Source organism: Artemia franciscana, chromosome 17 (genome assembly GCF_032884065.1).
Source record: "Artemia franciscana chromosome 17, ASM3288406v1, whole genome shotgun sequence".
NCBI lineage: Eukaryota > Metazoa > Arthropoda > Branchiopoda > Anostraca > Artemiidae > Artemia > Artemia franciscana.
In genome coordinates this window covers 21,604,954-21,618,512 of record NC_088879.1, presented here as the reverse complement: position 1 = coordinate 21,618,512, position 13,559 = coordinate 21,604,954, and the positions used below count along the sequence as shown (strand labels likewise).

The following is a 13,559-nucleotide window of genomic DNA, read 5'->3' as shown; positions in this document are numbered from 1 at the left end:
ATGGTAATGAAGAGTAGGAAACTAAGATCAAGATATAATCGTGTAGTCGTAAAAGATTAAACATTAAGTACTAGCTCGTTTAGGGCTGTAAAATGAGACAAAGAACAAAGAGACAAAAACACAGAGACATTTAAACGAGGGCTTTAAATATAGGCAATAACACATTAACTAATCACTATTTTTTTCAAAAGTAATGTTTTAATAAACAGTGCCAACTTTAACAAAATCTCAAAAATTTACAATTCAAAATTTCAATTTTCATAACAATCGAGTGTATCTTTCCAATTTTTAAAGTTGGTTATATTTTGCTTAAATTACAGAATTCAAAGTTTTATAAGAAAAAGGCTATTTTTCATTTCTACGCCCGCCATATCCATTTATTACACGGTCGATGTCTACCTCGATATTTCGGTGAACGCTTATAATCAAGAGTCCTGTCAGCAAGAGTCGTGTCAGCTTAGAGTTCTTCGTTAGTATTTCTTCTTCTATTCTTCTTAAAATGTTCGAATAAAAACCAAAATCGTCAGAAAATGATGAACTATAATAAGGAAGTATGCAGGTATGCGCTTCAAACTAAGTATATGAGTCGAAATACTCCTTAAAGAAACAAACAATTATGATTTTGTTATTTTTGTACTTGATATATTTTTGTATTCTAGTATAATGGGTGGTTTAAATTCTCAAGGTTTCAAGCTGTGGTAGATTTTTAATTATGTTTTGTTTTTAATCTCGAAATTTTCAGATGTTCAATTCAATAGTTTAAATCTCCATATCGTCAATTAGGTATCAAAAATCGTATCTCTAGAACTGCCAGTTTTCAGAAAAGCAAAGAAAAACCTCATAACTTTTATATTTCTCCTCCGATAACCGGGAAACTAAAGCAGATCGATATGTAAATCAATCCGTTTTTGTTTTACGGTTATTGACGTAGATAACTTCGAAGACTACACTGCCTTTCCATGATCAAAATATAACAGTTCAAAATAGAGATGAAACCTTTTAATCGACAGTGAAACAAATATAAAATTTTTGTTTCGCTGACGATTAAAAGACTTAATCCTTGTGTTCAACTGTTATATTTTCTTTATGGTTATCGGAGGGGAAATAAAAATATTTGGAGGTTTTTCTTTGCTCTTCTGAAAATTTAAAATTATGGAGATACGACCTTTTGATACCCGACTGACGATATGTCTGTTGAGCTCAAAAATAAAAAATTATGTTTGGCCCAGATTTAGCACTAAGCAAGAGAATTGTACTGAAAAAATTTCGAATTTATAGACAATAAATCGTTGAAATATGATAGGATGGCATGTACCAAAATAAGTATGAAAATCTTCAGCAGTATATATAGCTGTATAGACAATTTTATGGACAAATATATGCAGCCCTTACACATAATTAAATAAAAAAAAAATAATTTTTTTAGCTGAAAGTAAGGAGCGACATTAAAACTTAAAACGAACAGAAATTACTCCGTATATGAAATGGGTTGTCCCCTCCGCAATCCATCGCTCTTTACGCTAAAGCTTTTAATTGTTTGAAAAAGTAAAATTGTGGCAGAGTCAAACTTCAGCGTAAAGAGCGAGGGATTGCGGAGGGGACAACCCATTTCATATACGGAGTAATTTCTGTTCGTTTTAAGTTTTAATGTCGCTCCTTACTTTCAGCTAAAAAAATTATTTTTTTTTTTATTTAATTTCTGAACGTTTTTGAATTAATGCATGTTTGGTTTTGGCTCTCCGCACATAAATTATTAAAATGAAACTTGTATATTAATTCTTTTTTTTTGGCTAAATGGCTTTCTCTTAGTTTTGATCAGACGATTTTGAGAAATAAGGGGTGGAGAAGGAGGCCTAGTTGCCCTCCAATTTTTCGGTTACTTAAAAAGGCAACTAGAACTTTTAATTTTTAATGAACGTTTTTATTAGTAAAAAATACACGTAACTTAAGAATTAACTTACGTAACAAACTTTCATACCTTATATTTTTATTATGTATACGAGGGGGTTTGTACCCTCGTTAATACCTCGCTCTTTACACTAAATCGTAAGTTTTGTCCCAATTCTTTAAGAATGACCCCTGAATCAGAAAGGCCGTAGAATAAATAGTTGAAATTATTAAAAATACTTTAGCATAAAGAGCAAGGTATTTATCTCCTCCTAAATACCTCGCTCTTTATGCTAAAGTATTTTTAGAACCCCTCATATGCGTAATTATCTCTGTTCGTTTTAATTTTCAATGCTACTTCTTCCTTTCATTTGAAAAAACGTTTTCATGTTTATTTTTCATTGTTTTCTTATAGTAATGCTAGAGAACCCTGCGCCCTTTTCATTGAATTCTTCTTCCCCCATGACAGATTACTCCAAGGAAAGATCCTCCAACATAGCCCCCTCTTCTCATCCCCACCCCCAAACAAAATAAAATCCCCCTGAAAACGTCCGTACACTTCCCAATAACCATTACTATATGTAAACACTGGTCAAAGTTTGTAACTTGCAGCCCCTCCCCCAGGGATTGTGGGGGAGTAAGTCATCCCCAAAGACATAGTTTTTATGGTTTTCGACTATGCTGAACAAAATGGCTATCTCAAAATTTTGATCCGTTGACTTTGGGAAAAAAATGAGCGTGGGAGGGGGCCTAGATGCCCTCCAATTTTTTTGGCCACTTAAAAAGGGCACTAGAACTTTTCATTTCCGTTAGAATGAGCCCTCTTGCGACATTCTAGGACCACTTGGTCCATACGATGACCCCTGGGGAAAAGAAAAAAAAAAAAAAACAAAAAAAAAAACAAATAAACACGCACCCGTGATTTGTCTTCTGGCAAAAAATACAAAATTCCACATTTTTGTAGATAGAAGCTTGAAACTTCTATAGTAGGGTTCTCTGATACGCTGAATCTGATGGTGTCATTTTCGTTAAGATCCTACGAAATTTAGGGGGTGTTTCTCCCTATTTTCTTAAATAAGGCAAATTTTCTCAGGCTCATAACTTTTGATGGGTAAGACTAAACTTGATGAAACTTATATATTTAAAATCAGCATTAAAATGCGATTCTTTTGATGTAGCTATTGATATCAAAATTCAATTTTTTAGAGTTTTGGTTACTATTGAGCCGGGTCGCTCCTTACTACAGTTCGTTACCACGAACTGTTTGAAAACACGACTATATTTTGTGACTGGTTGGTATTGAAAAGGTGAAAAATTCTAAAGTTACATTGTAGTTGCATTCCGTTCCTGTGGTTAACTGGAGTGGTATGAGTTTCCACTTTTTTTTCAACATTTCATTAGTAAATGTTTGAAAAGAATAATTGATTCCATTTCGCTGATTTAAACTGAGAGTTCAGATACCATCTATAACGGCTAGTCAAATAAAAAAAGAAAACACATAATTGTTTGCCTTTTTATAAGCAATTTTTTGATAATCTAAATGATTACTCCGACCTTTGAAGGAATTTTTCAACTCATCTAGTTAGTTTTAAGTGTATACTTATACTAACCTTTATTAAAGTTCAGATATTTCTAAAAAAGTTTGGCCTTTATTTTAAATTTTTATTATGAACAAAGGCGGTTATGATGAACAAAGGCGGTTACTAGATAAAAATAGGAAGTAAAGTAAAACAACAATGCTGTAGAAACCACCTCGTTCAAACAGTTCGTGATAACGAACTGTAGTAAGGAGCGACCCGGCTCAATAGTAACCGAAATTCTAAAAAATGGAATTTTGATACCAATAGTTACATCAAAAGAATCGCATTTTAATGATTTTAAATATATATGAGTTTCATCAAGATTAGTCTTACCAATCTAAAGTTACGAGCTTGATAAAATTTGCCTTATTTTTGAAAATAGGGGGAAATACCCCCTAAAAGTCATACGATCTTAACAAAAATCACACCATCAGATTCAGCGTATCAGAGAACCCTTCTGTACAAGTTCCAAGCTCCTATCTATAAAAATGTGGAATTTCGCATTTTTTGCCAGAAGACAAATCACGAATGCGTGTTTATTTTTTTCCAGGGTGATCGTATCGCCTCAGTGGTCCTAGAACGTCACGAAAGGGCTCATTCTAACGGAAATTAAAAGTTCCAGTGCCCTTTTAAAGTAACCAAACAAATTGGAGGGCACCTAGGCCCCCTCCCCCGCTCATTTTTTCCCCAAAGTCACCGGATCAAAATTCTGAGATAGCCATTTTATTTACCATAGTCGAAAAACCTAATAACTATGTCTTTGGGGACGACTTACTCCCCCATAGTCCCCGTAGGAGGGGCTGCAAGTTACAAACTTTGACCTGTGTTTACATATAGTAATGGTTACTGGGAAGTGTACAGACGTTTTCAGAGGGATTTTTTTGGTTTGGGGGAGTTGAGGGGAGGGGTTACGTGGGAGGATCTTTCCATGGAGGAATTTCTCATGGGGGAAGAGACTTTAAAAGGAGGGGGCGCAGGATTTTCTAGCACTATTTAAAAAAAAAAAACAATGAAAAAATAAATATGAAAGGTTTTTTCTACTGAAAGTCAGGAGTAGCATTAAAACTGAAAACCAACAGACATTATAAACCATATGAGGGGTTTACCTCCTCGTAATACCTCGCTCTTTACGCTAAAGTATTTTTAGTAATTACAAATAATTGTTCTACGGCTTTTATGATTCAGGGGTCAATCTTAAGGAATTGGGACAAAATCTAAGCTTTGGTGTAAAGAGCGAGGTATCGACGAGGGGTGAGCCCCCTCATACACGCAATAAAAATATACGAATACAGAAGTTCGCTACGTAAGTTAATTCGTAAGTTAAGTATATTTTTTACTTATGAAAACGTTCGTAAAAAATTAAAAGTTATAGTTGCCTTTTTAAGTAATCTAAAAATTGGAGGGCAACTAGGCCTCCTCCCTCGCTCCTTTTTTCTCAAAATCTTCCGATTAAAAGTATGAAAAAGCCTTTTGGTAAAAAAAAATTAATATGCAAATTTCATTTTAATTACTTATGTGCGGAGAGCCAAGATCAAAACATGCATTAATTCAATAACGTCCAGAAATTAAACAAAAAAAAAAGTTTCTTTGAATGAAAGTAAGGAGCGACATTAAAACTTAATACGAACAGAAATTACTCTGTATATGAAAGGAGTTTTTCCTCCTCAACGCCCCGCTCTTTACGCTATATTATTTAATATCCATGCATAAAAGTGAAGCCTTGGACTGAAACGACACCATGAAGTGATTATTGATAGAAAATTATAGTTCGTCCAATTAACATCGTACGTGAAAAAAATATATATTGTTACCTTGTGCTGGCCTAGTGGAAGCGACTGTGCCTACTATTTGAAGGTATAAGGTTCAATCCCGGGCGGTGCAAGGAAATTTACTTCTGGTTCCAAATAGATAATTTTTTTATTTAATAATTTTAATTATTGAAATTTAATTATAATTCTTTTAGTGTGTAATACGGTTATAATTAATAGTTCAAAGAGTGATTTTTTGCCCTTTGTGTAAAAGGACCTTCGTTAATATAAAAAACAATAGTTGTGGCTGGTCGGACTTTTGAATTTTTTGGACTTTTTTCGATATATTTTTCTCATCGAAGGGCTCTCTCCCATTCCTTTTCCCCCAAAGATACCTGAACAAAGGTCTGAGATAGTATTTTTGTTCAAACTAGTCCAAAAGTCAAATAACTATATTTCCGTGGCTGAAATAAACTTCACAACCACCGGGATAAGGGCTGTAAGTTATGCAAGTTGCCCATGCCCATTGTTTACATTTTCTATTGTGGAAAAGGGGGGTATTTTTGATCCTGGAGTTCTAAAAAGTGTAAGATTATTATGATGGAACTTTAAGGAAATGTTTTGAGGGACTTCGAAAGAGATAAAGTGTACTATATGCATGCTGGGAATCAAAAAAGTGTATCAACAACGTTGAAGGAAAGGCTGAAGATATAAAGTTAAAGCTTCCAGGGTATGTTGAGGATTGATTCTACAAGACAGCAGTGTCTTCAAAGAAAGACCAGATCTTCTTAAGCTGTTTGGTGCAATATGTTATTAGCTGATTTTATAACCTTCATCTTTTTTCAAATTGGTCATCTGCTACTACCCATAGCTGCATAACTGCGTATTGATATTTCTCTTATTTAAAATTGAATCTCCGATTTATGGTAATTTTAAGGTCTTTCGCTTAACCAATTCAAGCAATCAGGTTTAGTTTTCGTTTTACTTTAGTACTTGTAAGTTTTTTTTGTACAGAACACCCTTGACGTTGCTAGATTAAACCCTCCCCCTTTCGATTTAGTCAGCTTCGCTGTTCTTGAGTGGTCCTAAATGATTTGGATTGTTTTCAGGGGTTTTATGGTAACTCCACACAATTTTTAATAGATGTCTGCATTACTTAAGGTATTACTTGTCTTTATTCTGCATTACTTAAGATAAGACTTTTGAATGGAGGGGTTCCACTTTTTTCCTCATGGTGTTTCTCAAAATTACCCATCCATTTCAAATTTAATATTCGCTAGTGCATCCCTACCCTCAAAACTGATGCATAAAAATTATCTTCAGTTTTCTTCAACGAGTCTGTCTTTTAGAATTTACGCCGCATATGCGTACTGGAGCTATAGTTGAGATCCAGTTTCATCAATAGACATTGCTTCTACCATTTTCTACGAAATAATTCTATTATTTCATAGTCCTCCCTCGGGTCAGCTGAGGGGATTGGTCAACCCCGAAGGCATAGTTTTCGGCCTTTTGGGGAAAAATAGGCGTGGGGGGATTGTGGTTACCCCCTGATCCATTTTTAGTCTTAAAAGGGTGCTGTAAATTTTGATTTGCAATGAAACGAACCACCTTCAAAGTTTACACGACCAACCCTTCCACATAGTGCTTCTGGAAAAAATAACGCATTAAAAGCTTATGTTTCATTTCTATGCGCGACGCTATCTTGTTATCTCTGACTTAAACAGGTAAATAAAACTTTCAATCCTTTTCCTAATGAACATCCGACATTATCCAATGGGAGGATAGGTGGGGGGGATTTCTGTGGGGTATATCCCTGTTATATTATATTATAATCAGACTATTTTCAATACAATTTTTTTCAGAGTGGATATCCCTCCCTTATTTGGGTCAACTTCACACAGCCCCGTATGAAAATCGTCATTGAAAAGGTTTCAGCTTTGAAGTCTTCAGAATCATTTATTGTTAAAGAGGCGCTTTTAAACGTGGCCGAAGAAGTCTTGCTTAATTGCAGAAGGTAATTGTATTAATTAATGCTTTAATAGAAAATTAAAAACTTATTATTTTTTCTCTTTTTTGTTCCACGCGAAAAACTTTATAGTCCTTATTTGTGTCAATAGAGTTTTCGCTCTCTGAATGAGTTAACTCCACTTTCGAATTTCCTTAGATTATGGATAGCTCTCTGACATAAAGTCAAATAGTATGGCATACTCAAGATTACGATCTTCGGTGTTTTAACGGGGGAAGATACTAATATAGCAGAAGTGTTATTTTACTGCAGCATCTTGTGACTTCATTAAAAAGTAGAAGATATTTTAGTGGATTAAAGCTAAGAAAAATTTTAAAGCAGTAACTTATCAAAATTATTTCGTTTTTAAAAATGTTTAAGCCCAAATTTCAGTTTTGAGAATGTTGACAGGTTAAGTAGGGTAACTGACTTCCTGCTTGTCCTAGTGACAGAATTTGGGATTCTTTATCCTTTATTATGTTTGAAAGTACCTGTTATGATACGTTTGCAACAGTTTAGCGTAAGTAACTGTTTTGGAGAGTCAAACTGAATAAGCTAATAAATTTAGTTTGATGCTTCATTAGTGTCCGTGAGTATAGGAATATAAGTTCTAATGTCTTTGTTTGCTTGTGATTCTGTCATTTTTGTAACCTTTCATATTAGGATGCTATTTCACAAAGTTCAGTTAATGAAGCACAAATATTTTTATACAAAACAAATTTTGAATTCAAAATACGAATTCAATGCTAGGTCTCGAGTAAACTAAATGGAATGTCAAATGAATGACCTCATCCAAAATGAAACCTTCAAGTTGCGGTCTGAAATAATGCCTCATATGTATACACGCTTATCATAGGTATTTAGGTGATTTCGTATGATTCATATCACATTATTTGAATCATATAGTATTTCATATGAAATGATTTCATATATATTTGGGATGGAATGCACCATTAGCAGTCGCAAGTGCTAGAAGAATGGTAGAATGGTAGGAAAGTATCGATACTTTCAAATTGTTTGAGAATTCCAATTATTTCCATCAAAGGCTGGAATCTTGGTGTAGCGCAGTATCTCTTGCTACTTAAAATTAGGGTAGAATTCTAAATTTGATACGATCCTCCTGAAAATAAAAAAAATATACAACCCATAACTATTATCATATTTTTGTATTGATAAATATAAATATTTCTGTACGAGTGTTATTTTGTACGATTTTTTTTAACGTTAACGCAAAGTGCTCATTAAGAAGAATGTGAAATTTTGTCAATTGTTTTCAGAAATTTGGATGGTTTTATTTTCATCAAAATTTTTTCACTTTTTGCCCATGTTTCTTCCCTTTTTTAAAATGATAAAAAAAAGTATTCATATCTTAATAACTTCTGATACTATGGACACCGAGAGACGGTTTTTTTTACGGAAAATCGATAACATATTTGCTTCACCTATAGGTAAAGTCCCGGGGGACTTGTTAACTAGCAGGTGAAAGACAATGCTTGTATCCACTCAGTAATATAGAGAAGACTCAAATTAAGGAAAGGGTAAAAATCACTCATTGAAAAGAAAATAGAAACCAGAAATAACAAGTGGCCTACTTTTTATCGCACTTGGTATTAACCAAGTGACATATAGCAATCGCAAATTCTGTCGGTCTGTCTGTCTGTCGGTCTGTCGGTCCCGGTTTTGCTACTTTAGGCACTTCCAGGTAAGCTAGGTCGATGAAATTTGGCAGGCGTATCAGAAACCGGACCAGATTAAATTAGAAATAGTCGTTTTCCCGATTTGACCATCTGGGGGAGGGAGTGGGGGCCCATTAATTCGGAAGAAATAGAAAAATTGAAGTATTTTTAACTTACGAATGGCTGATCAGATCTTAATAGAATTTGATGTTTGGAAAGATATCGTGTCTCAGAGATGTTATTTTAAATTCTGACCGAATCTGGTGACATTGGGCGGGGGGGAGTTGGGAGGGGAAACTAAAATCTTGGAAAACACTTAGAGTAGAGGGATCGGGATGAAACTTGGTGGGAAAAATAAGCACAATTCCTAGATATATGATTGACATAACCGGAACGGATACGCTCTCTTTGGGGTAGTTGGGGAAGGGGGGGTCAATTCTGAAAAATTAGAAAAAATGAGGTAGTTTTAACTTATGAACGGGTGGTCGGATCTCAATGAAATTTGATATTTAGAAGGATATCGTGTCTCAAAGCTCTCATTTTAAATCCCGACCGGAATTGGTGACATTTGGGGGAGTTTGGGGAGGGGAACCTAAAATCATGGAAAACGCTTAGATTGGAGGGATCGGGATGAAACTTGGTGGGAAAAATAAGAAGATACGTGTCTTAGATACGTGATTTACATAATTGGAACGGATCCGCTCTATTGGGGGGGGGGGGTAATTCTGAAAAATTAGAAAAATGACGTATTTTTAACTTACGAAGGAGTGATTGGATCTTCATGAAACTTCATATTTAGAAGTACCTCGTAAATCAGATCTCTTATTTTAAATCTCAACCGGATTTAGCGTAATTGGGGGGCAGTTGGGGGGGGGGAAATCTTAGAAAATACTTAAAGCGGTGAGATCAGGATGAAACTGGATGAGAAGAATAAAAACCTGTCTAAGATACATGGCTGACATAACTGGACTGGATCTGCTCTCTTTGGTGGAGTTGGGGGGGGGTAATTTTGAAAATTGAGGTATTTGTAACTTACGAAAGGGTCACCAGATCTTAATGAAATTTGATATTTAGAAGGATCTTGTGCTTTAAAGCTCTTATTTTAAATTCCGACCAGATCCTGTGACATTTGGGGGGAGTTGGAGGGGGAAACCGGAATTCTTGAAAAACGTGAAAATATGGGTGTTTTTTTCTTACGAATAGGTGATTGGATCTTAATGAAATTTGATATTTAGAAGGAATTCATGTCTCAGAGTTCTTATTTCAAATCCCGACCAGATCTTTTGACATTGGGCGGAGTTGGAAGGGGAAATCTTGGAAAACACTTGGAGTGGAGGAATCGGGATGGAGCTTGGTGGATAGAATAAGCAAATGTCCTTGTTACGTGATTGACGGAACCGTACTGGATTCGCTCTCTTTGGGAAAGTTGGGGGGAGGGATTCAGCGATTTGGCGAGTTTTGTGCTTCTGGACGTGCTAGGACGATGAAAATTGGTAGGCGTGTCAGGGAGCTGCACAAATTGACTTGATAAAGTCGTTTTTTCAGATTCGACCATCTGGGGGGCTAAAAGGAGAGGAAAAATCAGAAATAATTAGGTATTTATAACCTACGAGTGAGTGATCGGATCTTAATGAATTTTGATATATAGAAGGACATCGTGACTCAGAGCTCTTATTCTAAATCCTGACCGGCATTAAGCTTCTTATTTTCCTCATACCATAGGATCTCTTGGCTCTTAGCTCCTCTTGCCTCGTCACAAGTGCCATATGAGCTCTTAGCTCTTGTTTTTGTGTGGTAGGATAGGATCTTTTCAACCTGCTTTTGAATGTAGCACATGTGTGGCTTTGTAAACATTATCTTGGATTATTGTTCAAGCACTCAGTAGAAAATTGTCAATAAATAAATGATGCTCATGCTGTTGAAGGAGTTTCTGCATAATATCTCCAGAACCTTCTTTTTTCATAACTGTGAATATGATTATTTGTCGAACAAAAAATTATAAATGAAGAAGGCAATATGTTTTTTTTTTTTTTGTTTATAGACAAAGGTGTTTATTTGGTAATCTCATGTTTAACAACACCAAAGAGTTTATTTTGAAAAATAGATTCCGATATTGACTATTTATAACATCCTTATGAAAGATAAGTTTTTGCTACTTTGTTCTGAATGATTTGAATACTTCTAGCGGGGTATAAAGTCCCTTGCAAACAGTGAGCAACTGTAATTTTAAGCCTAGTGAATTGTATATATCGGGAATTTGTTCATTACTGTAGATGATGTAATACGGTCTTTGTCATTGACAACCCTGAGCCAGGAGCCAATTTTGCTGTGGCAACTAGTAATCTTGGTCATAAATTCTACTTCAAGTCCCACTCTAGTTTTTAATAAGCACTAAGCCTCCTAGTTTCCATATTTTTTCTTACCGTGGAACAAGGGCTGCTCTTCACTAATCTATTTTACTATGAACTATGCTCGCTTAATTATTATCAAAAGAGATTATGACGTTGGTTCTTATTCAATAGTTTGTGCTGATTAAATTCTTTCAGCACCTTTTTTCAGCAGTATTTTTTTTTTTAATTTGATTCATTTATTTGCCCCTTATATGAATTATATACTATATCAGTGCTGCTTAATCAGTATTTAATGGCAGAGCCATGAATCGTGAAAGGTTCCAAAAGTGTGAGGGGAAATTTGAAGAGCAGCTATGAAACAAATCGTTACGAGTTTTATTCAGATGCTAATGTCTATAGCTATATAGCAGCGTTTATTATTTTTGTTGCTACATCTATATTTTGTGTTGTTCTAGATTTGTCTAAGTGAATCATTTATCCTTCTATATTTGCTGATATTAACTAGAAAAGTGTTCAGTCAGTGTAGATTATTCAAACAAATACTCCAAAACATGGAAAAAAATGGAAGAAAAAAGTTATTCCTTGTGCGCTTAAGATTTAAGACTTACCCAAAGTTACGTCAAGCTGCGACTTACCTCAAGTTACGTCGTGACTTGCTTTAGGCACTAATGCTATAAAAACGTTCAGGCTTCAGTCGCTTTTTGACGTATGACAAGGCTGATTATAACCTATCTAAGTCGGCAGTTCATATAAGTTTCGCAATGAATATTGAACACAAATTTTAAAATAAATTCAACTTAAATTTGTAGATCAATTAAAATTATAATGAAGCTTCTAAAAAAGTATTTTGGAATTAAATTTGTTTACCTGTTTTGTAATGAAAATATCCAGCAAAGTAATGGGCTAAAGTATTTTTTTAGTATAAGTTGTAAAGAAGGGCTAGATTCATGTCAAGTTTTATGGGCTGTTAGTAGAAAAGCTAATCGAAAGTTTTCCTGTCTCATTCCGGGAAAAATACATCAATAAATTCAATTAAATAACTATAAAAAATTGTATATAAATAACAAGTAGAAAAATATCAAAAATCAATTTCTCTCGTCAAAAAAAGAGAAGTATATTTAGATAAATAAAAACGAACAAATACCATATAAACATTGGTTCTTCATCCTTCCCTCCCAATGAATACTTCTTTAATTTTTTTTCTTAAATTGCTGTAGATGTTCAGCCGCCTTAATACTCGCCGGAAGCACATTCCAAGCACTCGGTCCCAAGTAGCGAATTATAAATCCTGCCGGAGTGCTCTGCCTATGCTCAATCACAAGGTTATCTACATTTTTAGTACTATACTCATATAAGCAACTATTATTTTTATAAAAAATGAGAAAAAACATATGGGCATATATCATTCTGAAATTGATATACGAAAATTGCAGCCTGGTAATCCCTGAGATGTCCAACATTCGTCACTCTTAACTTTCCATAGCATGTCTCTGTATCATTAAAAACTTTCACATATTTCACATATTCTCCAATTATTCAGCACTTTATTTTGTAAAATTTGGATACGTTTATTATTAGAGTAGAAATTACTATACCATAAAACACAGCCATATAAAATATAAGGACTAACTATTGGCTGGTATAAAAGAAGTAAAATTTTATTAAGAAGAAAATTTTTCAAGAAACGAATAGCTCCAACTCCTTTAGCCAGTTTAGTAGCGACTAAATCGCTGCACTGTTGCCAAGATAAATTACAATTAACATAAAAATAAGGTATCGCACATGATTTACCTCACTCAATAGCTCTCCACTCAACAAAATTTTTCGTTCAATATCAATCGGTGTTCCCAATCTACTATATACCGTAAAATTAGTTTTACTCGCATTTACTAATAAAAGGCTAAGACTAGTGAATGTTTAAACTTGAGCCATTACACTATTAACCTTTTCTACTAAAGATTCAACTTAGCGACTAGAAAAAGTGAGAGCAGTATAATCTGCAAACGAAGTAAGACATGCACCCGGCAGGTAGAATCTCATCGTATCAACACAAATAAGATAAATCAGTGGCCCTAGAACAGAACCCTGCGGAACATCACTTTTGATAAAATACTGACCAGAAGTAACATCATTTAGTATAACTCTAACAGATCTTCCAGTTAAAAAGCGTTCAAACCACTTTAGATGTAAATCTCTGACGCCCAAACATTTTAATACTAATACTGATAACTCGCCGCAGCACCAAGCCGCCTGAGGCCAATACAGCTACGCACGCTCCTCCTCCAACCCAATCTATTTAAGGCCTCCCTCTT

The 13,559-nt window shown here is 34.6% G+C and overlaps 1 protein-coding gene across 5 annotated transcripts in view; it reads left to right on the top strand.

The window, feature by feature from the left end:
- Nucleotides 1–13,559, top strand: part of LOC136037996 (TELO2-interacting protein 1 homolog) — a 128,299-nt gene that overhangs the window by 47,518 nt on the left and 67,222 nt on the right. For all 5 annotated transcript variants that reach the window (XM_065720905.1, XM_065720907.1, XM_065720906.1 and 2 more), the window contains one exon: nucleotides 7,078–7,229. In XM_065720905.1, coding sequence (XP_065576977.1) covers nucleotides 7,078–7,229 — 152 coding nt within the window. The remainder of the gene's footprint in view (nucleotides 1–7,077; nucleotides 7,230–13,559) is intronic.